Consider the following 24,383-nt stretch of genomic DNA (forward strand, 5'->3'; position numbering starts at 1 on the left):
TGTTCCAGATTTCAAGATCTTGTATTTAAACCTTCACCAAATATGAAAATATAAATTATAAAGAGCAAATTAATTTCAATATGATATAGTCACATCAAAATTGGCTTAGACAGAGGAGCGCCTACCGTAGTTGTGCTACGAGTGATGGTAGGCTACTTTGCAGAAGTGACTCAGAGAATACCAAGTTTTCAAATAGGTGCTTATTATGAAGTTCCCACGTCACTTGGAATTTCTTCAAATGTTCACTTTCCTGTCAAAGAAAACAAAGGCGACATTCGTAATTCGATGATTGGAAGTTGTATTCGGAGTGCAAAGGATTAGATTGTGCAACAATTTCGATGTTGGCTTCTGGGAACAAGGTTCAATTGAAATGAATTGAAAGATAGTTTGGAGACAGGTCCTTCAGCCCGCCGAGTCCACACCAACTAATGACTGACAATAATTTTATGTTATCCCACTTTGTCATCCACTGCCTACACCTGGGACAATCTAGAGACCTAGAAACCCACACATGATTAGTAACTATCAGGGGCTATGGGGAGAAGGCAGGAGAATAGGGGTGAGGGGGGAAGATAGATCAGCCATAATTCAATGGCATAGACCTAATGGGCCAAATGGCCTAATTATGCTCCCATAACTTGTGAACTTCTGAAAGTCTTTGGTATGTGGGAGGAAACCCACGCGGTCACAGGGAGAACGTGCAAGCTCCACATCGACAGCACCCGAGGTCAGGATCAAAGCTGAGTATCTGGCACTGCCTAGCAGCAGCTTTATCAGCTACACTACAGTGACACCCTTCAGATCCAGTTCTATTGACCAGAGGAATATCTACGATCCTGATGGGCTCAAAATGGGTTCAATTCCACTAGTTTTGGGTTGTAGTGGATAACTGCACCTTTGTCACTAGCGAACATGTGGACGGGTGAAACGTGGTTAATCATGACGCTCCCACCATCATGGTCCTCCTGCCTGCCGGCTTGATGGGCCAGCTGACCTTGCCCGCTCAGTCAATGGTTAAACATGTACTCACGATGACGCTTTGATTTTACAACTTACCAGCGTGGTGAGGAAGGTGCTGATTGTGCGAGCAGCTTGACAGAGTGCACTGTATTCCTCCAACAAGAGTGAGATGAACTGATGAGCCTGCAGTGGGCCCTGCACCACTGTGGTTACTTTGGATCCCAGTGACAGATGTCGAAGCAAGCGTACCTTCATTTCCAGAACGTATTCCCTAGCCTGTTGCTCCAAACGTTGGTACAACTGGTAGGGGTCACGTTCACATAACCTAAGGACGAGGATGCAAATGCAGATATTTTAGAAGTCAATCAATCAGAAGGCTGCATTTTAAAGACTAGTATGTGTAGGAAAGAACTGCAGATGCTGGTTTAAATCGAAGGTATGCTGGAGTAACTCAGCGGGACAGGCAGCATCTCTGGAGAGAAGGAATGGGTGACGTTTCGGGTTTGAAGGTCTCGACCCGAAACGTCACCCATTCCTACTTCCATAGATGCTGCCTGTCCCGCTGAGTTACTCCAGCATTGTGTCTATCTTGCATTCTGAAGACTCCAGACTCATTAAGTGTCTCAACTCCCGAAAACACACTATACCATAGATAAATTTGTACAATATTACTAAATGAAGATATAGTCAGGCGACACTAAGTTTGCTAATATTCTCGGCAATTAGTTTATTCTCAAAACTTGCTAACATAAACGTTTGGTGAAGTAAATTGAAAAGTGCTTACCTGTCTACCAATTCTTTCATTCCTTCCTTGTCTGGAACCAGTGACTGGTCCTGATCATCAGCCAACGGCGTCCCGGCTTGGCGATAAATACATCGAACCATGTAACGTACCTCTGACCAGTAATGCTGAAGCTGCTGAGATTCTCGCTCATTCTCTGCTGATATTTCTCTGTAAAGATGGAGCGCATTCGACGACACCATTAAACCACTCTCACTTCACTCACGATATTCACAGAACAAATAGGATCTGTCTCCAATTGCGAAGGATACTTAATTTCAGCTATTTAGACTCCTATTCTCAGGAACAGATTCACCAATTGGAAGGTGGTGGGGGTACAATCATTAGTGATGAGGCTGCATTAATCTGTTTTGTTTTAATCACTTTGATAACAGAAAAGAGCAAGTAGCTGAGGTAAAAACAAGGAATTACAGATGCTACTTTACCAAGGAAAGACACAAAATGCTGCAGCAACTGCGGGCCAGGCAGCATCCATGGAGAACATGGATAGGTGGCATTTTGTTGGGAACCTTCTTCAACCTGGAGCTGAAGCATGTAGCTGGGGTGTTAACAGCTGAAGGATTTGACAAAGTGAATAAATAAATTATTTTCTGTGATGGGAGAGTTGAGAATAAGGACGCAAGCATAAAAAGGAAATAAGCCTGACTACTCCGCCATTGAATATGATCAAGGCTTATTCAAACTTGATCCTTGATTCATGGGTATAAAGATATAAAGATACCCACGTTTGCGTGAACACTTGTATATTTGTTGACTGCACATTTCCCAACATTATATTGTAGTTGTCCATTTATTCTTGCTCCTTCACTTAGTCGCTCCATATCCCCCAGGAGCCTCTCTCTGCATACCCCACACTGCAATCAGGTACTTCCTAATCAATCTTAAACATACTATTTCATGGGCTATTGTGGCATTGCACAGGATAGAACAAAAATACTGTAATTCATAATAAAATTGGTGAATGAGATTTGTATATGATCATAAAGCCTGGATTGGAAAATGCATCCCTCTGTTTCAAAATTTCAGGTCAAAGAAAACTACTATAATACTCAAAGTAACAGCACCATCATTTAAAAAAACATAGTGACATTAGGTACACACAAAGGCCTATCTGAAGCAGTTACTTCAAGCACCAGTTTTCTCTGACTGAACTGCATGAAACACAATTTTATTATATATATATATATATATATATATATATATATATATATATATATATATATATATCATATATCATCACTGGAGTCCAGTATATATGCTGGACTCCAGTGATTGGAATTATTGACACACTATCAGTATCAACCTGGTGAACTTCAACTACCTCAATACCATGATAAAAGCAATTATTTTTCAAGGGGACGCGGTGGTGCAGCAGGGCAGCAAAGTGACACAGCTGGTAGAGCTGCTGCCCCTCAGCGCCAGAGATCCGGGTTCAATCTTGACCTTGGGTGCTGCCTGTGTAGCGTTTGCACATTCTCCCTGTGACCGCGTGGGTTTACTCTGGGTGCTCCGCTTTCTTCCCATATCCCAAAGACATACATGCGTACAGATTAAATGACTTCTGTAAATTGTCCCTAATGCATAAAGAGGGAATACATATAGAGCCATTGTGAACATGTGATTGATGATCGGTGTGAACTTAGTGGGCCGATGAGCCTGTTTCCGTGTTGTGTCGTTGAAGCTAAAAGTAAATGTGTGGGCCATGACAGAGTGAAGGCAGATTATTTGACAGTAAGAATATCTTCTCTTGGCAATCACTTACCTGCGCTCATTGCATGCCTCACAGTTGCAAGCTATATCTGAAGTTGCAGGGGCATTGACATCTGTACCAGGTACTGATTGAGCTCCAACAGCCAGTCTTCCACCTATCGAGTCCTGGGGTGCTCCATTATTAGCCATTGGCATATGCAATAAGAAGTCTTGATTCTATAATCACAGAATAACGGATATAATTGGATCAGTCCTTCAGTAACTAAAACATTTAATCATTCTGCTCAACAGTGAGCGAGAGTTGTGGATTTAAACCAAATTCAGAGATCAGGCAAGAATACAGTGTTAAAAGCTGAACATTCATTTTAGTGAATTGCAAAGCCCATGTATCTAGCTCTTGCTTTTATACCTTTTATTCTTAATATGCAAAACCACATTTAAAAAAAAATGTTTAGTGACAGTTACCTTGGCATGAAGTTGTTCAACAATGGAGTCAAGATGCAACCAATTACATTCAGAAAGCAAAATAAGGTTTGGCAAAAATAATTACTAATAGAATAATGGACAGAGTTTGGGAAAGAGTTTTGAGTGGAAATTTAAGACGAGCTAGTACAAAAACCATAAACACGAAAGAGACATTGAGGTCCGGCCACATGTTGATCAAGCCAGAATCAAAAATGGAAAAATTATTGAGATTCATATCTGCACCTTTCAAGTGCTAATTTACACAACCTCAAGCTATAACAGAATTCAAGACCTTTCTTCAGATTGATTAGGGTGGGGGGGGGGGGGAGAAAGCTGGCTTCTTTATTCTTAAGAATAAAGACAGCTTTATTCTTCCCCCCCCCCCCCCCCACGATTGGTCTGAAGAAGGGTCTCAATTGGAAATGTAATCTATCTATGTTCTCTAGAGATGCTGCCTGACCCACTGAGTTACTCCAGCACTGAGTTCTTCTGTGTATTAACCAGCATCTGCAGTTCTTTGTTTCTACACATTTCACATGTATGCTACCACAGTGGGTGCGTGATTTGATAAGCAGCCAGAATACTGAGGCAATGATCCAAAGATACAAGTTATTATACCACCATGAACTCAAAACATCGATTTAATTAAATATAAATGTGTAATTAAAAATGCCACAAGGACTAAAGAAAATCATGAAATTACTGGACTATTTAGTTTAGTTTATTGTCACGTGTCAGGAGATACAGTGAAAAGCTTTAGTTGTGTGCTATCCAGTTAGCAGAAAGACAATACACGATTACAATCGAACCATTTACAGTGTATAGATACATGATAAGGGAATAACGTTTAGTGCAAGGTAAAGCCAGCAAAGTCCGATTAAGGAAAGACCAAGGGTCACCAAAGACGTAGTAGTTCAGCATTGCTCTCTGGTTGTGGTAGGATGATTCAGTTACATGATAAGCGCTGGGAAGAAACTGTCCCTGAATCTGGTGGTGTGCGTTTTCACATCTATATCTTTTGCCTGATGGGAGAGGGGAGAAGTGGGCGTGGCCAGGGTGGGAGTCGTCCTAGATTATGCTGCTGGCCTTGCCATAACAACGTGAGGTATAAATGGAGTCAACAGAAGGGAGGTTGGTTTGTGTGATGTTCTGGGCTGTGTCCACAATTGCTGCAATTTCTTGCGGTCCTGGATGGTGCTGTGCCCAAACCAAACTATGATGCATGTGATAAAGTACTTTCTATGGTGGATATGTGGAAGTTGGCGAGAGTTGTAGCGGACATGCCGAACTTCCCAACCCTTCTAAGAGTGTTATAGAAACCTTCTGATGTAGAAATCCATTATCAGGTTCATTGATGGAAGTCTGCCATCCCTACCTGGTATGGCCCGAGGATGTCAGGATTCGAGGGCCTTGGCTATAGGGAGAGGTCAAGCGGGCTAGGACTCTATTCCTTGAGGCGCAGGAGGATGAGGGATGTTCTTATAGAGATGCACAAAATCATGAAGGGAATAGATCAGGTAGACAGTAGAGTCTCTTGCCCAGAGTAGGGGAATCAAGAACCAGAGGACATAGGCTTATGGTGAGATGGGAAAGATCTAATAGGAACTTGAGAGGTAACTTTTTGAAACAAAGGGTGGGGGGTGTAAGGAGCGAGCTACTGGAGGAGGTAGTTGAGGCAGGTACTATCGCAACGTCTAAGAAACATTTAGACAGGCACGTGGATAGGACAGGTTTAGCTGGATATGCGCCAAACAGGCATGTGGGACGAGTGTAGATGGGACATGTTCGCCGGTGTGGGTAAGTTGGTCAGAGGGGCCTAGTTCCACCCTGTAAGATGCTATGACTATGACTATATGCAACGCCAGATCCACCAATATGATGAATTCTTAACTATCTCCTACGTGCAGGGGCTTTCAGGAATGGGCAATGAGTGCCGGGGTTACCAATCATGTCCACAGGCCATGAATGAAACTTTAAAGGAAAAAATCAACCAGTGGTAATGGCAGATCCATGTGAAGGAAAATAACTTGGAATCTTGGAATATGTTCCTCTAAATAATTATTGGTAATGGTTTATTATTAGACTTTAGAGATCGTGAAATTCTTTGGTTTGCATATTACCCAGGCAGATCATACCATACACGAGTACATCAGTTAGTGCAAAGCAGTAGACAGCTGGCACCGAGCCCCAATGGAACATCCTTCCCACGTATGAAAGCAAGACTGCACAAGCATTACAAACATATTACAGACATTACAAACATACAAAGCATGACAGAATACAATCCAGATTGTAAATTATGGAAGTTTCTGTATAAATTTCACAATTTCTTCAACAAATAGAACAGCTGAGATTGTCAAATAATTTGCAATTTGAAAGAAAAATCTTGCATCGTTCACAACCACATGAAGTCTCAAAGTACTTGTGTGACAAAGAATCATCGCTGAAATGTAGCAGTGTTGGGAAAGTTAAAACAACAGTTAGTATAAAATAGGCATAATGAGGGTAGGGGACAAGGTGGATCAAGAATTCTGGAGTCAGGTGAAAAGGTCAGCAGATTGAGTGAAGGCTCCAGGCTAAGGAACCGAGCTTGGAGATGGAAGAGTTCAGCTCCACCTAGCTGGGAACATGTTCCCGTAGGGATGCATGGGAATGAAGCTGAAGCCTTCTGATGAAGTCTTTCATCTGAAACATTAACAGATGTTGTCATGTCTTCTGAATGTTTTAAGCATTTTCTGTTTCAATACTGAAATGAAGTGATGGGGTTAGCAGAGAAGATGCAGCCGTCAATTCGGCCCATCAAGCATTCGTCCCATCAAGTCTACTCCGCCATTCAATCATGGCTGATCTATCTCTCCCTCCTAACCCCATTCTTCTGCCTCCTCCCATAAACCCTGACACCCATTTCCCCTTTCACCCATATATATTTCAAAAATCAAATCTCTACGTTTGCCTTGAATTCTCCCATACATTGGTTACTTTACAACATTTTCCTTTTGCACAAGACATCGGCCAATCTTACTAATTTTAGACACCAGTTCTTCAACTGCGGGAGTTTCATGCTGGAATCTGAAATTTTTAAAACTGCAAAAACAAAGTGTAATAAATTTTATTCTGAGGAACTCAGTGGGTTAGGCAGAATCTGTGGAGGGAACTAACCCAAAACAGAACATGTCAATTTCTTCCATAGATGCTGCCTGTCCCATCAAATTCCTGAGTTTTCTTTTGGCTCAAATTTTATTCTCCACTTGGTCGGAGAGAGTTTGATGTATTCATTTATTGAGCTTCAGTTTCAGTAATTTAAAATACTTCAGGGAATATAGCAATTACTTCTGTAACTCATTCTGATGACCGAATCAAGTTTACTAATAGCTGTGACACAACAATTTTCTCTATTTGTAATCAAATGATCAATTGCAGTTGCATTCATCAGACTTGATTTTATTTTTCTAGATTTGGGAATTGTGGTTAGGGATAGGAAATTTAAAATGTCACATCTTGATTTAAGGGTGGGAAGAAAATCCAAGAATCCACAAGGATTCATTTAAAATCAGTCATGATATTCAGCTCAGACCTAACTTGAGGGATGGGAGGGCAGCATTTGGTCAAATACGTGGATCAAAGAATTGGCATAAATGTGTACAGCACATGTGCACACAGAATATGCAAAGTCGGACATAACCAGTTGCGCTTAAAATGATGGCCTCAAGTTCAAAGAAAGACATTTCTGAATATTTCCTTAGCAATGTTGGATGAGAAAATGTGTGGCCAAATTCAGCTCTTATTCTATCTACAAGATTGCAGACGACACCGCTGTGGCGGGCCAAAGATAGAGAACTTAATGCCAGGACAATCTCTCCCTTAAAGTCAGCAAGACAAACAAGCTAATTATTGACTTCAGGATGCATGGTGAAGTACATGTCCCAATCAGCATTAATGTAATGGACATGAAATTGGTTGAATGTTCTGCGCTCCTTAGTGTTAATATTATCAATAATCTGTCATGGACCAAGCACATAGATGCAACAGTCAAGAAAGCACACCAATGCGTCTACTTCCGAAGGAGACCACGGAAATTCTGCAGTGACTTACAAACTTTTACAGATGTGAAATGAGACTTCCATAGTGTCGAGATGTGGTTAGAATGAAGGCAGAAAAATGCAACTCTGATAGATTGCAGCTATGGAGAACGCAAAACTGGAAACTTCACCCTTACCACCAATGACTGCTCCAGTGAAACCTGCCGATCATCCTTTTCAACAGTACGCCTGCAGTCCGGACACACCCAAAGCGGAAGGTGCAATATGCTGTTTGTTTTTGGAGATGTAGAAAGTGCCATTTTGTTTGGGTTTGTAATCCCACTCTCAGAAAGTGAAGAGTCTTTGCGTTCACTTCGACATAGAAGACATCGTTCCCCGGTTGAGTACGGTGCCCTCTGACCCAGTCCAAAGGTGAAGGGTGTCTGGAACAGAATAAAACAGCAAATAAATTCATCATCAGGAAGCAATGCGAAAATTATACGCACAACTGCTCCTCAATGACTATTAATACTTGGAGTTTCAGCATTTTCTGCCTCTCATCCAGGTCTGAGATTTAGAATATGGAATGCTGAGACCAACTGGTCTTAAACTAAACACAGTAAAACCCGGACGGAGCAGGAGCACAGGGACTGGCTCTTCACCCTACAATGTCCCAGCTCACCATGACGCCAATAATAACTCATCTCGGCAACTTCTATCATTCCAAAAAGAAAAATACAAATCTAACCAATATAATCTGCAACAAAAAAGAAAAGTGCTGGAAGAACTCAATGGGCCAGGCAGAATCTGTGGACGGAAATCTATGGACAGACGATTGAAGAGCTGATCGCTCAGATCCGGACATACTGGTCTACAGGATTTGTACACATTTATGATGGGAAAATGGGGGAGCTCAAGAAGTTGCAATTTTAGGGTGTCTGAACTCAAGATCAATTGTTGGCCAATAGAAGGTGGTTATCTTGACACAGTTATCTAAGCCAAGTGGACATCAATACCAAACACACTAAGACAGCAGATAGTCACAAAGTGCTGGAGTAACTCATCCCGTGAGGTAGCATCACTGGATGAAATGGATAGGTGACGTTTCGGGTCGGGGTTCTTCTTCAGACCAAAGAAGGGTCCCGACCCAGTCCCAATAGCAGGGTCCTAACATTACCTATCCATTTTCTCCAGAGATGCTGCCTGACTCGCTGAATTACTCAATCACTTTGCATCTATCATTGATATAAACCAGCATCTGCGGTTCCTGACAACAGTTCACTGCTCAATTCCAAGTTCAAAATCCCACTAGTAAGTGAAGCAATGATCAGACATGGAGACAGGGAGAGAGAAAGGCAGAAGAGAGAGAGAGAGAGAGAGAGAGAGAGAGAGAGAGAGAGAGAGAGAGAGAGCAAGAGAGAGCAAGAGAGAGACAGGCAGAGAGAGGGAGAGAGAGAGAGAGAGAGAGGCAGACAGAGGGGCAGAGAGGCAGATAGAGACAGACAGAGAGACAGACACAGAGACAGACAGACAGAGAGACAGACAGACAGTGAGACAGACAGACAGACAGACAGACAGAGACAGACAGACAGAGAGCGAGACAGAGAGCGACGGAGAGACAGACAGGGAGAGCCCGAGCGACAACAGCGTTGTTATGGTGACAATAGTGTAAATTCAAAAAGAAAACTTATTTCTGCATTGATGCAAGTTGTGTGTGGTTTTAGAGATTTCCAAGTAAATGCAGCCAAAGAATGTAGTTTTGCAATTATTCATTGCATACTTTTTAAAATAAGCCAACATTATATAAAAGTTGTATTATAAAACACAAAAGTACCTAAGTAATTCAGGGTTATTTAGGTCAGGCAGCAACTGTTATTGATAGCAACGTTTCGGGTCAGGACGCTTCTTCAGATTATTCTTCTTTCCCTCCACAGATGATTCCTGAACCACTGAGTTCCACCAGCACTTTGTGTTTTGCTCAAGATTCCAGCATCTAAAGTTTCCCAGGTCTCAACTTTTAATCCAACCTGGATATCATGGGGTTTTAAATCTTTTTTTGATAAATCCACCATGCAGGGCTGACAAATGTCTTAGAAAATGTCTTTGTTGGAGTGTGACCTTCTCAATACATAAAAATCCTTTTCAAGCTTTGACAAGGTTTATTAATAAGTTACTGAAAAAATACATTGAACTTGAAAGCATTGAACCAGAGTACAGAAACACATCCTTCAACTCAACTCATTTTAGCTGATCAAGAATCTCACTTAAACTCGCCCCATTTGCCCATCTTTGGCTCAAATCCCTCCAAACCGTTCCTATACATGTAGCTGATCAAATGCCTTTTAAATGTTGTTATTATACCTGCCTCAACTACTTCCTTTGGCAGCTTGTTCCATATAATCATCATCCTATGTGTGAAAAAGTTCTCTCTCAGATTCCTATTAAATTTATCACCTCTCTTCTTAAACATATGATTCCCCTGTCCTGTGGAAAAGACTTTATGCATTCACCCTATCCATTTCCCTCAAGATTTTGACACGCCTCTCCAAGATCCCCATAGCCTCCTGCACTCCAAGCAATAAAGACCGAGCCTGTCCAATCTCTCCCTGAAGCTCAGACCCTTGTGTCCTGGTGACATCCTCATAAATCTTCTCCATACTCTTTTCCAATTTAATGGCTATGATTAAACATTTCCAATTTAGATCACATTTCCATGCCGTCTCTCTAACCTCCAGTGATGTGAAAAACACAGAATACCGGAAATACTTGGTGAGTTTGTCAGTGGAAAGAGAATCAGGTCAGAGCTTTTATCCGAAATGATGAAAGAACATCAAACAGTTGCTAGCTTGCCGAAGATTTCCTGCATCTTCTGGACTTAGTTCAGGACTTCCAGTTTCTGTTGTGATTTTGGAACCAACAGTCTGAAGCACAATGGTGTAGTGGCCACGAAATCCTGAACATGAGTACTTAAAAAAATTGGGATTCTCATTGAAACCAGTGTTCATGAACTGTTCCACCAATCTACAAAAGTAAGAAGTACAATGTACTGCTTGCCTTACCTGAGGGGCCCCTGTGAACTCTGATCCCACAGACCCATCTGAAAGTTGTGTGCCATTTATGGAAACCTGCAAAAACAAAAAATAGCATACATTAACACAGTGAAAGCTAAGGAAATATAACCAAGGATATAACCAGAATCCAGAGGATGGGATGCTGAACAGTAAACATGTTTCAGAGTTATTTTTCCTTATATTAGATTTCCGAGCATTCCCACTGACTGCTCTGCTTCAAACCGTTGGTCAATTTTCTCAATGGGCTCTGCCTTAATCAGACCCAGTGCAAATACATTTCTGCTGATTCTCCCTTCCTCATTTGATGAAACTAAATTGAAGACATTAGAGATACAGCATGGAAACAGACCCTTTGGCCCACCGAGTCCACGCTGACCAGTGGTCACCCCAATTAACCTGCACGTCTGCAGTGTGGGAGAAAACCAGAGCACCCAGAGAAAACGCACAGGGAGAACGTACAAACAGTACTCGTAGTCAGGATTGAACCCAGGTCTCTGGCAATATAAGGCCACAACTCTCGCGCTGAGCCACTGTGCCTGCCCCACCCGGGAGCTCAAACATGACCCTGATTAAATATAGATCTGGGGGAAATAGGTTTTCCTTAATCTCTTGTCGTGCAAAGATATCAAATCTCCTCATAATTTCTCTGTTCCAAATTTGGATGTTTCAGTTAATCTCTGGTACCATTTTGAATTGATTTAATACCCATATCTTCTTGTTCAAACAATGGCCAAGATTTCTAAATAGATATGCATCCTCTGTTAGTTTATTGGTAGTGTTGCACAAAAGCACAGTCAAAACACTGGATCTGAGGTCTTCATCACCTTGCATAAAAGATAACAGAACATCTTTGACTTCGCACCAAGAAATGCTGGGGAACTGTTTTGATCAAAATTCTTTCCTCAAACAATACATCACTGATGTGAAATGTTTGTTACAGTGAAGTCTTACATTTAGCTACCGCAAAGGGCAATGAGAATTTAAATACTTCCGACAAAATGCGATGTGAATCCACATATCTCTTACCAATTCTTGCTCTAACCCTTCCCCTCATCACCGGCTACCAGCTTTCTCCCCACTTCTACAACCGTCTGAAGAAGGGTCCCAAACCAAAACATAGTCTGTCCTTCTCCCACTACAGATGCTGCCCGGCCTGCTGAGTTTCTCCAGCACTTTGTTTTTAAAGTGAAATATTTGTTGGTTTTGCCTGTTATAAATCCTGTTGCTTCATATCAATCTATCACAGTGACATAAATTAATTATATTTGAGTTTATGGGCATCATCAAGTGAACAGTCCAATGATTCCCATCAGTCCCATTCAGAGTTGACTTTCCAAAGAACGTCTTGGAATGCAGATTGACTGGAAGGATAGACAATATTCAGTCTGAAAATGTTGCTATCTTAAAAGCTGTAAACCTTGCCAAAACCCTGAGCAGTGAGTACACTTTACTGGCATTCCTTATGTGTCACTATTATCTTGCCTGAAATACAAAACAAAATAGGTTCATGTTCTGATACCTTCCAGCAGTACATTGTTTCAACAGTATGTATCCTATGGCACACACTAGAGCCTTGCTCTAGCCAACTCAAACTCCATTCATAAATTTGAGATATGGGAAATGGATTTACTTGTAATTGAGAACCTCTGCAACCTCTGCCATATTTTGCTTTTTCCTCATAGAAAGCCAAGGATAATTGAGTTTACATCACCAAATTATAGTGTTCTTTTTAAATGAAACCAGAATATCCAACATTTATAACCTCTTTTGCCATAGGCAGAACATTAGTCAATATTATTCATTTGTTTAAGGGTAAAAGGTACAAACTAGGACCGGTGAGCTTTACATCAGTGGTAGGGACAATATTGAACAACATTCTGAAGGACAGGACTTATTTGCCTTTGGAGAAGCATGAACTTATAGATGGGGTAGTCAGGGAAGGTCATATATTAAACTTGATTAAGTCTCTTTTGAGACAATGCCAAAGATGATCGAGGAGGGGGCTATGGTTCTATCTTCATGGGTTTTGGTAAAGCATTTGACAAGGTCCTTCATGGCAGGTTTAAGTGTGATTGAAAGGGCAAGTTTAGTTTTTACACCTAGAGAGTGGTGGGTGCCTGGAACAAGCTGCCGGGGGAAAGAGGTGAAGGCAGATATGATAGGAATATTTATGAAGCAGTTAGTTGGGTAAATAAGCAAGAAGTGAATGGAGAGATATAAGCCATGTATAAACAAATAGGATTAGTTTAATATGGCATCGTGGGCAGTGCACATGGGCCGAAATGCCTGTTTCTGTGCTGTACTGTTCGATGTTCAGTAGCTGAAATGATAGAAAGGGATATATAATAGAAACAAAAAAAAGACAGTACAATAAGACAGGAAACAGTGATTTAAATTCCAATGTAGATTGCAAGGAATTTGTTGTTGGGGTAATTAATCTAATCGAGAAACAGATACACAAATCACAGCAGGCATAAAAGGTTAATCAAGCCATAAACTAAAGGTGCAATGCCCGAAGATCCAGTTCGGAAGTGTTGGTTGGCACAATTCTAGTTTGTATATTATAATAAAACTAGAAACATTGGAGGCAGTGCTTAAAAGATGGAAAAAGATAAAACAGCAGGAGAAACAGCACAAAGGGCAGCTATTTGGTTTATAAAATCACTGCTAGTTCTCAGTAAGCGTTTGGCCAAACCCATTCCTCCACTGCTCTTTTTCCCTCAACTGACTTTTCAATTCTCGATTGATAGCACTGATCAAGTGCACTTGATCATCACAGGCCACATGTATAACCATGTGTAGAATGTTTTCTTCAGAGTCCCCTCATGTCCATTAGCCACACATTTTAAATCTGTGCTCCTTGGTCAACAACATACCTGCTAAGGAACAAGTTAGTTTTAATTCAACTCCATACTTGTGTAATCACTAGTCAGTAATGCTATCGGAAACGTTCCACCTTTTCTAGTCTCGCCTCAAGTCGATTTTATTGTCATAAACAGTGAGGTACAGGTATTTGCCTGTCCCTTCACTAATTTTAGCGTTACATTCAATGCGACTTAGCACATGAGTCACAAAATGTTTGTCCGTTGCTCTTTTATAATAATTATTCAGGCAGCAGTTAAGCGGCGGCCCTACACTCTGCCCTGACCCACCTGGACAACAACAACTCCTACATCAGGTTGCTGTTCATTGATTTCAGCTCCGCTTTTAACACTGTCATCCCCGCCAGCTTGATCACCAAACTCAGCGGGCTTGGCATCTCCACCTCCCTCTGCAACTGGACACTGGATTTCCTCACCAACAGACCACAGTCTGTTAGGGTCAACAACCTCACCTCCACCACTATAACACAGTGCCACAGGGCTGTGTGCTCAGCCCTCTCCTCTACTCCCTCTTCACCCACGACTGCATCCCTAAGTACGGATCCAACGCCATCATTAAGTTTGCTGACGACACCACGGTGGTAGGACTGATCAGTGACAACGATGAGTCAGCCTACAGAGAGGAGGTCCAGCACCTGACAACCTGGTGTGCCAACAATAACCTCGTCCTCAGCTCCAAGAAGACGAAGGAAATTATTGTCGACTTCAGGAAGGTCAGAGGGGGCAGACATACCCCCATCCATATAAACGGGACTGAGGTGGAGCGCGTCTCCAGCTACAAATTCCTCGGGGTACACATCTCGGAGGATTTGTCCTGGTCCCTCAACACCTCCAAGCTGATCAAAAAGGCACAGCAGCGCCTTTACTTCCTGAGGAGGCTCAAGAAAGCCCACCTGTCCCCCCAGATCCTGACCAACTTCTACCGGTGTACCATCGAGAGCATCCTGACCACCTGCTTCACGGTATGGTACAGCAGCTGCACTGTTGCGGACAGGAAGGCACTACAACGGGTGGTTAAAACCGCGCAGCACATCATCGGTTCCCCGCTCCCTGCCAAGGATGCCCTCCACCGAAAACGGTGTCTGAAACGGGCTGGGAAGATCATTAAAGACCCCTTCCACCCCAACCATGGACTGTTTGCCCTCCTCCCATCAGGGAGGCGGTACAGGAGCCTCAGGTCTCGTACCAGTAGGATGAGGAACAGCTTCTACAATCATACCGTCGCATTGCTGAACTCGGAGTCCCGCCGATAGATTCCTCCGGTCCCTCCGTCCCCATTGTTTAATTATTCTGTATTTTTTATTATTCTGTATCCTCTTTTTTTTTAAATTTCTATATTGCACTACTACGGACTGACGCAAAACTGCATTTCGTTGTACCCATACTCAGTATTTGTGCAATGACATTAAAGTTGAATTGAATTGAATTGAATTGAATTGATCCTTTTACTTTGGTATTATGGCTTTATGATTTACACCAAAATAGTGAAAATTTAGTTTTAAACCATGCTAGTTAAGATGACAATAATATAAATTCAACTAAAAAACACTTATGAGATCTGCCATTAAACAACAATATCTGCAAAACACTTAGAAACAAAGCAGAAAGTCGCAGATGAATCAGTATTTATTTACTACCAGCAGCCGACCCAACTCGTTGACATGTAGAGGATATAATTAAATATAAGGTGTCACAAATAGATAAGCCACAGCATGAAGCATATCAATGAAGTCTGAGGTTTCATTTAGCATAAAAGATTCAAAATAGACACAAAAGCGAAACCAGAGAACTCAAAGTTGCATTGCAACAATGTGTACTTTGGTCTATCGAGCATCAGCAATGTCCAAATATTAAAATGCTACAAGTAATAATGACACGAATCATTTATTGAAAAGGACATTGAACTAGACATCTTTTTCCAGTCAAATAGTTTGGGTCCTCTTCTAAAGGCATTCTTTCTAAATACAATCCCAGTGCCTGATGGGAAGCTGGGGAAGAAGTTGCAGGGGGTCGAGCAAAGATATTTCCATTAACTTTAGTCATGGGTGAGGAATGAAAAGACTGGAGGGTGACAAATGTTGTGTCTTTATTCAAGGTCTGTAAGGACTAAGGACCAGGTCATCACTGGTCAAAAGGTTACTGGAAGGGATTTGAGGGTCAGGATCTACCAGAATTTGTAAAAGCAAGGGCTGATTAGGGATAAGCAGGGCAAGGGTATTGTGTATGTGGATGTCAGCAAGGTTCGTTACAAGATTATGCGTGGTCAACTAGTCTGGAAGATGAGTTTGCATGGGATCTCAGATGAGCCAGCCAATTCAAAACAAAATTAGCTTGATGGTAGGAATCAGATGTTGATAGTTCATAAGTGATAGGATAGGAGCAGAATTAGACCATTCTGCTCCTATCAAGTGTACTCCACCATTCAATCATGTCTCCACCTCAACTCCATTCTCCTGCCTTCTCCCTACAACTCCTGATTACCTTACCAAGGAAGAATCTATCTATCTCTGCCTTAATTGACTTGGCCTCTACAGCTTGTCAGTGACAATGAATTCCACAGATTCACCAGCTCCTGACTAAACAAATTCCTCATCTCCTTCCTAAAGGAACGTCCTTTTATTCTGAGGCTATTACCTCTGGTTCGAGACTCTAGACTAGTGGAAACATCCTCTCCACATCCACTCTATCCAAGTGGAGAGGTTTTTTTTCAGATGAGGCATGTGAACAGTGGTGTCCTCATTTTCCTGCCTTTTCCCATCATCTGCAAACAACATTGTCATTCACATCATTAATATAGATGACAAGCAACAGTGAACCCAGCACCGATCCCTGTGGCAAGCCACTAGTCACTTGATGCCTTTAATATCCAGAATTGTGACTAGACTAGACAATGTGACAGTCTGAAGAAGGTTTCGGCCCGAAATGTTGCCTATTTCCTTCGTTCCATAGATGCTGCTGTACCTGCTGAGTTTCTCCAGCAATTTTGTCTATCTTGTGACTGGACAATATGTCTTAGAGTACTTAATAATAAATTACTTTCCACATGCACTGGAAGTTAGTGGACCAAGGTGCCATCACTATCATAGATTCAGCAATAATATGAACTAAGCAATTTATCAGGTTTTGATAGTAAACAGAATGAAGGAGGATTGCTGGCCAGTGCATACGAACTCCTCACTTTTTTTATTGAATAGTAATTTTTTGAAATACGATTTCACATGCACAAAGCCATGCAACTTATCCCTAAGCAGACCTTGCCTTTCCAAATGCTGACAGCTCCTTTCCCTCAGAATTCCCTCCAGTACCTTTACCACAAATAACAGGTTCATGAGCCCAAAGTTTCCAAGCTTGTTCTTGCAGTCCTTCATAAATAAAGGCATTGCATTAACCTCCCTCCAGTCTTTTCTGGTACCTCACCCATGGCAAAAGATGATTACCTAAACAAGCTGACCAGACGCCTATGGAATGTTTTAACATGGATTACCACGAGTGCTAACATGACAGAAACAAATTTGCACATTTGTTTAAACATACCAGAACAGCTGAGAATTATATTATTTACAGATATTTAGTGAAGCAAGCCAACTTTCTTTTAAAAAGGCATATAACTCTGAGGCAATGTTAAGGAAAACTAAATCTCAATGATTAAAGACTGAATGGCAATGTTAGCAAACAATTGAAAAGAATTCCTAACAAAGACTTAATTATTTTACACACTGAAAAAAATGTAGCTTGCAGTCAAATTTACTATAATACTTGATAACAATGTTTTCTCAGGTATGAAGATTGAAAAGCATCAAAGGTATTTTTTCATTCAAAATGTGTAAAAGTCTGAAGAAGGGTCTCGACCCGAAACATCACCCATTGCGTATCTCCAGAGTTGCTGCCTGTCCCGCTGAGTTACTCCAGAATTATTTGTCTATCTTTTCATTCAATTTACTCAATATGTACATTATCTCTCCCACTACATTTTCATACGAGGATCAGAGCAATAGTCATACAGCACCAAAACAGACCTTTTGTTCAACTTGTGCTTGCCGACCAATATGCCCCATTTAAGCTAATCCCATTTGCCTGCTCCTGGCCCATATCTCTCTAAACTTTTCCAATGCATGGATCTGTCCAAATGTATTTTAAATGTTGTTATTGCACCTGCTCAACTACTTTATCTGGCAACTCATTCCATATACCCACTGTGTTAAAAAGCTGCCCATCAGTTCCCTATTAAATTTTACTCCTCTCACCTTAAATCTATGGCCTCTAGTTCTACATCCCTTGCCATAGGAAAAAGACATAGGTGCATTCATCCTATCTATTCTCCTCATGATTTTATACACCTCTTTCACATCGCCCCTGAGCCACCTTCACTCCAAGGAATAAAGTCCTAACCTGCCCAATGGCTCCCGATAGGCCCTCGAGTTCCAGCAACACATTCTTAAATCTTCGGTGCACTCTTTCCTGCTTCATGGCATCGTTTCTCCAGCAGGGTTACCAGAACTGGTCCCAATACTACATGTGTAAGATGGAACTGCAGATGCCGGTTTAAACCGAAGATAGACACAAAAAGCTGGAGTAACTCAGCAGGACAGGCAGCATCTTTGGAGAGAAGGAATGGGTGACATTTCGGGTCGAGACTCGTCTACAGAAACACTCTAATGTAGTTGCATTACAAGGGCCTGGTCAGTCAATGAAAGGTTAGAGAATGAACAGAATCATATGCTAATACCAACAACAGAAGCTTGAGGGCACTATTTCACACACTATGAACTACTATCAGTGGCACATCAATCACTGCAAACACAGGCTGAAAAATTAACACACTGGCGGTTTTGCAATGACTTCAAAACTATTTTCAACATCCTCACTTACACTGTCCATCAGAGTAATAATAGGTTACACATTCGGGAAAAGTTGCACCCTCTGATCCCCATCAGTTTGAGGCCTCACGTCTCAGTCCCAAGCAGGCTCAATACCTAGTTGTTGAAATTAAAAAATTAGGAGGCGGTTGTCTCTTAGCATTGGTGCTTTGTCAGTTAATGAAGGAGAATCGCTAATATTGACAATGAGATCTAAGCAATCTAACAACAACCTGGTGTTTAAGTTTTTTTAAAAAGTGCTCTTTCCTCAAGCAGGCTTTCAAAGTCAGGGTGAAAAGTTGAAATGTTGTCAGTTTTTGGAGGGAATGGATACAGCCACAATGCAATTAAGAAAGAGATGAATACGCTGGATGGCCAAAGAACACAAATAGAGGATTAATGGAAGGCACAGACGTTTGGGAATATATAATTGACTGAATGTTTTGATCTCCAAATGTTTGACTTTGATCATTGCAAACCAAATGCTTCTTTGCTCTTTCAAGTCTAAGGAGCACAAACGTATACATAATCTTGAAATCAGCTTATATTTATGATCTTATAGTTTACCCTAGATCGAAGTATAAATAAACCTCCCTCTCCTTTGAAAATGTTCAACTCAAAAGATAAAAGATAATGTATTGCATTGATCTATCACACTTCTCAAGATGACAAGACTGATTTCATCTAGTTCAGCAAAAGACATGCGAGTAAAAAGACACGAGGGAAGTAAAAGGAAAACAAGAGGGGAAATAAAATAAATTAAGGAATTGTGTTCCATATTTAATAAATGGAAGTTTCATAATTTTGCATGTTTATTATTGTCATACGTTTATTATTGTCATATCTACTGAGATAGGGTGGAAAACTATATCTAGCCAATCACACTATATGCGAGTACAATCAAGTCGTAGAAAAAATACAAAAAGGTAGGGCAAAGTGAAGCATATCATAGTACAGAGTATAGTGTTACAGCGTTATAATTACAGAGAAAGCGCAGACAAAAATGTGCAAGGGCCACAATGAGTTAGCTTGGGAAAGTAAATATACTCAAACGTAAATATTTGGATGTGACTGTGTCTTCCAGTAAACTGGCCATTGTCCAAACAAAAGCAGCTAGCTAATTGTGTAACAATCCAAGTAAGGGTTGTTTGTCCATGCTACATCTGAAACCATGTACCAGGCATCTGCCACTGAATGGCTGGAAGTACAGATTTCCAAAGAGATGCATTTATTAAAATTGATAACATCTTGATAGTCACAGTACTGTTTTGAAAGAATCAAATTTATGTTCCTGACAAGAGGAAAATGTATGTTATTTTCATCTGAGTGGCTTCCACGGCGCAGTGCAAGTACATCTGAGTGATTGGCTGAGCTTTCTCACATTGCAAATCATTGTCGTAATGTTTGGACACTTTTCAAGAGTCACAGTTCTAAATGCCCAACAATATTACTGCCATTTCACCCATCAAAATAAAAGGTCCATCCAACTATTTGACATTCTGATTGCATTTTGAAGACATGCCATCATGCCCCCTTCAATATTGTCCAAAAGGAGTGACACAAGTGCTACTTAGTGATTCAACTTTAAACTGCTCCTCACTGCAGGTTAAATACCAAAGTTCCACCCAGTTCCCCAGCCAGATATCCTTGCAATTAAACTGCTGCAAACTGATGATCTTGATCAATAACTTAATTGCCCTTAATCCAAAAGGGCACTCTAGGATTAAGTTACAGGTACAAATAACTTTCAAAAGAAAGGTATTGGGCACACTATTCGGTTAACGACTCCAAATTGATCCAAGAAACTTGCAGTTTCAAAAATGTTCTGAGAAACTTGTTTTTAATAAAAACACAAAAAAGAGGTGCAACTGCTCTCCTTTCTTTCCTCTTTGGACCCCTCTACCGGGGATCATGACAGGAATCTCCTCATGGCAATCCCCGGAAGCGACGACACGATGCAATCTGTGACGCGTCGGGCCCCAATTCTGTCAACATATTGGACAACGACAGAAGCCAACAGTGAGCTCCACGTCGTCTGACACACGAGCGATCGAACCCCTCTACCCACCACACTGCTCTTTTAGTGTGGTGTAGCCTGAGGACAGATGGTTCAAACAGAGGGTGGTAGATATTTGGAACAAGCTGCCAGAGGAGATGGGTACTATAACAACAATTAGAAGACATTTGGACAAGTACATGGACAGGAAAGGTTGAGGGATATGGGCCAAACGCGGGCAGGTGGGATTAGTGTAAATGGGGCATCTTGGTCGGCAAGGGCAAGAAGGTCCTTCCATGCTGTATGACTCTATAACAAAGGAACAATTTTAACCCACCCTGCAAGTTTCCCCCCAAAGTGCCAAGTTTACTTGAGGCTGGAAGCATGGAGCTTCACCCAGACCGATCCAGGGCAGTGTTCTATTTTGCATGCTGTTGATCAGTAACGTTAACAGGGCAGCAAGCAGGAAAACAGGCAGCAAGCAGCAAGCAGGAAAGGGCAGGTTGATGCAAGTTATTCCAGTGTAAGAAATGCAGCATTATAAATTCTCCTGTGAATTCGCTCTGTCGAACATGAGGATTATTTGCACCAATAGTGCACCCTTAGATAGTAGAAACAAGGAACTGCAGATGATGATTTACATGAAGGATGGAAAATGCTGGAGTAAATCAGCGAGTCAGGCAGTATCCCTGGGATGCTGCCTGACCCGCTGAGTTACTCCAGCATTGTATCTTTTTCTGCTCCCCTGGATAATTTGTTTCTCCATTGACCAATTGTCATACACAAACTGTTAATCTTCCCAACAGGATAAACACCAATTGCTCATACAGCATATTAATCAAGTTTGCTAATTCAACGACGCCATTTTCAACAGTTCAAACTTGGACAAGTCAAGAACCAAGTCAAGGTCACTGACACAAATCTAAGCCACATTGTACACTCAAAAGCTCTAATGCTTTGACGTACGATGGGCAACTACTGTGCACTTTGGAATGAACATACAAGTGAAGGAATGGAATGCAATTTTGGAGACACTACTGGTACTGTGAGCTGAAAAAGTATTTTGCCGAGCATACTGACCTACTTAGAATTAAAACAGACATAATTCGTGCTCAACTCACTGCAAATTTTGTAGTAAGAGCAGTGAATTTAGTGGATGATACACATTGCAGCAAAGGTAGATCCATATTGGGCAGAGTGAGAAGTTAAGATAAATGTGGCAAACTTTGTTGAAATCACTATTTCAGTGTTGTTGGAGATACACCCATCCAGACAAATGGAAAATCTTGAATTTTCTGAAGAAGGGTCCTGACCCAATACGTCCCCAATCTATTTTCTCCAGAGATGTTGCCTGACCCGCCGAGTTACTCCAGGTTTATCAAAAGTGATATTGTTCAAAACATTTTTTTTTTAATCTACAAAGCGTTGACTTTTTTAAATCTACAAAGTGCACATTTAAAAAAAGGTTTTGAAGAAATATTACTCGCTGCTAAATTATTTCCAAAGCGTTGATAGTAGAGAGACTCAGGATAGGGAATTTAACCATCTCCAACGTGGCACTTAAAATATTGACTACTCATCAGTCCATACCCATGTTCATCAGAGTCTCGTTGCCTGCAGCATGGATTGCCTTGTTGTTAAGCAATGAAAAAAATTACACTTTACCAAATCAACAGCAAAAAAAACAATTTCTGACCTTACGGTGATGAAGCAGCTAAAGATGCTGGATGCGCCTTGGCTGTGGCTGCAAGTGCTGCACAACCAGAGTTAATTTTGGTTGTGCAAATGGGACTCCACCAATAGATTATTTTGCCCTTGATGGCCAACAACTTCAGTCTCCTTGATGTCATGCTCAGTTAAAAGATCAATTGATGCTCAGTGCTATCATTTTTACCTTATCCCTGAGACTTTTTGGTACCTGATTGCACCAAGGCTAAGGAAATCAGGAACAAGTGATCGTACCAAAACCTGAGCAGGAAATCAGTGAGCAGCTTATTGGTGAGAGTCACTTTGACGATCAGGTGATAATCAGCTAGAGTGGATTTATCATTCAATTTCTAGAGTGAAAGTAGCTGGCTAAATTTCAATACTGTTGGATGGATGTACTCAATGGCTTCATAGAATATAGAACAGCACAGCACAGGTCCTTTGGTTCACAGCATCTATGCCGAATATACAGTGCCAAGATGAAATAATCTCATTTTCCTGCACATGATCCATATCCCTCATGCACCACAAATGAAACCATTAAATTCCTTGTAGGTTCTCAGGAAGAATAGACTGGTGATTAGAATGGGTACCGTGCAAATTCAGCACAAAATACCAGGGCTGGTGGGCTGATTGGTTTCAAAAGTTTCTTCAATTAACTGGAAAGAAACTTGCGATTGCTGGATACACAGGCTGCATCATTACCAACATGCTACCAACAGTAGGTGGGGTAATGCAAAGAACACCCAGGAGATACGGCAGCACAGCGCAGCTGTTGTGTTATTGACCAAGCAGCCAGAGTTCTGGATTGTCAACCCACAGATGCACGCTTCAATCCCACAACAGCATCTGGGGAATAAATTCAATTCACAACATAAATTTGGAATTAAAAATCAGTTGCGGTGACATTAACAATGAAACCGCATGATTCTCACAAAATAAACTAGCTGGCTCACTGCTGCCCTATAGGGAAGGAAATGTGTCATCTTCACCAGCCTGGTCTACATGTGGTCCCAGACCCATCACTAAAGTCCACCCCAAGCTGTCTTTTCATTTGAAGGATAGCTAATAAGTGTGATATTGCCAGTGGCAACTCTTCTGGAGTAGCCATTTATCATGACATCACAGCAACATTTTCCAACAAATTTGCAGACAAAATAAAATATTGATAGCCCAGTAGAGAAAACAAAAGCTTCGGCAATCCTGGGCTTTTTATGAGAATGTAATTAAAAACCGTGGCATGTTTGTCTGAAAGCAGATGAGAAATGGTGAAGAGATCCAAGGTGCTCCGTGGTTGAGCCCAGGAAAAGTCAAGAAATAGTCTGACGAAAGGAGACCTGACAAAACAAAATGTTTTGTACATGGAACAGCCTCAAGTGGCGCAGCGGTAGAGTTGCTGCCTTACAGCGCTTGCAGCACCAGAAACCCGGTTCGATCCCGACCACGGGTGCTGTCTGTACGGAGTTTGTACGTTCTCCCTGTGGGTAATCTCTGAGATATTCTGTTCCCCCCACACTCCAGAGACGTACCAGTTTGTAGGTTAATTGGCTTGGGTTTGTATACTTGGTGTACGTAAATTGTCCCTAGTGTGTATAGGGTAGTGTTAATGTGTGGGGATCGCTGGTCGGTGCGGACTCAGTGGGCCGAAGGGCCTGTTTCCGCACTGTATCTCTAAACGAAACTAAACTGAAGTTACATAGTTATTGAGGAGCTAGATACACTGAGCATTGCTGGTATCCTAGATGTATCAACAAAAATGCACCAATTTGAGGAAAAACTGATTGAGTGCTTCTTTATTACAGCTATTGTGAAATATATTGCAAAATAAGGGATTCAATAAGTACACGGTTCAGCACCATGCTCCAACAGGAGCTCAAATGAAGAGAGGGCTCCCTGTCATTTTTGCCGAGAGTAT

General features: G+C 41.4%; 1 protein-coding gene across 6 annotated transcripts in view; it reads right to left on the bottom strand.

Moving 5' to 3' along the window:
• Positions 1 to 24,383, bottom strand: part of fam193a (family with sequence similarity 193 member A) — a 156,987-nt gene that overhangs the window by 42,888 nt on the left and 89,716 nt on the right. For all 6 annotated transcript variants that reach the window (XM_033018375.1, XM_033018376.1, XM_033018373.1 and 3 more), the window contains exons 2-7: positions 11,016 to 11,081; positions 8,154 to 8,399; positions 3,525 to 3,688; positions 1,745 to 1,912; positions 1,057 to 1,285; positions 126 to 250 (exon numbers count right to left, since the gene is read on the bottom strand). In XM_033018375.1, the coding sequence (XP_032874266.1) occupies positions 126 to 250; positions 1,057 to 1,285; positions 1,745 to 1,912; positions 3,525 to 3,688; positions 8,154 to 8,399; positions 11,016 to 11,081 (998 nt within the window). The remainder of the gene's footprint in view (positions 1 to 125; positions 251 to 1,056; positions 1,286 to 1,744; positions 1,913 to 3,524; positions 3,689 to 8,153; positions 8,400 to 11,015; positions 11,082 to 24,383) is intronic.

The sequence above is a fragment of the Amblyraja radiata genome, chromosome 3 (assembly GCF_010909765.2).
Source record: "Amblyraja radiata isolate CabotCenter1 chromosome 3, sAmbRad1.1.pri, whole genome shotgun sequence".
In the NCBI taxonomy this organism is placed as follows: domain Eukaryota; kingdom Metazoa; phylum Chordata; class Chondrichthyes; order Rajiformes; family Rajidae; genus Amblyraja; species Amblyraja radiata.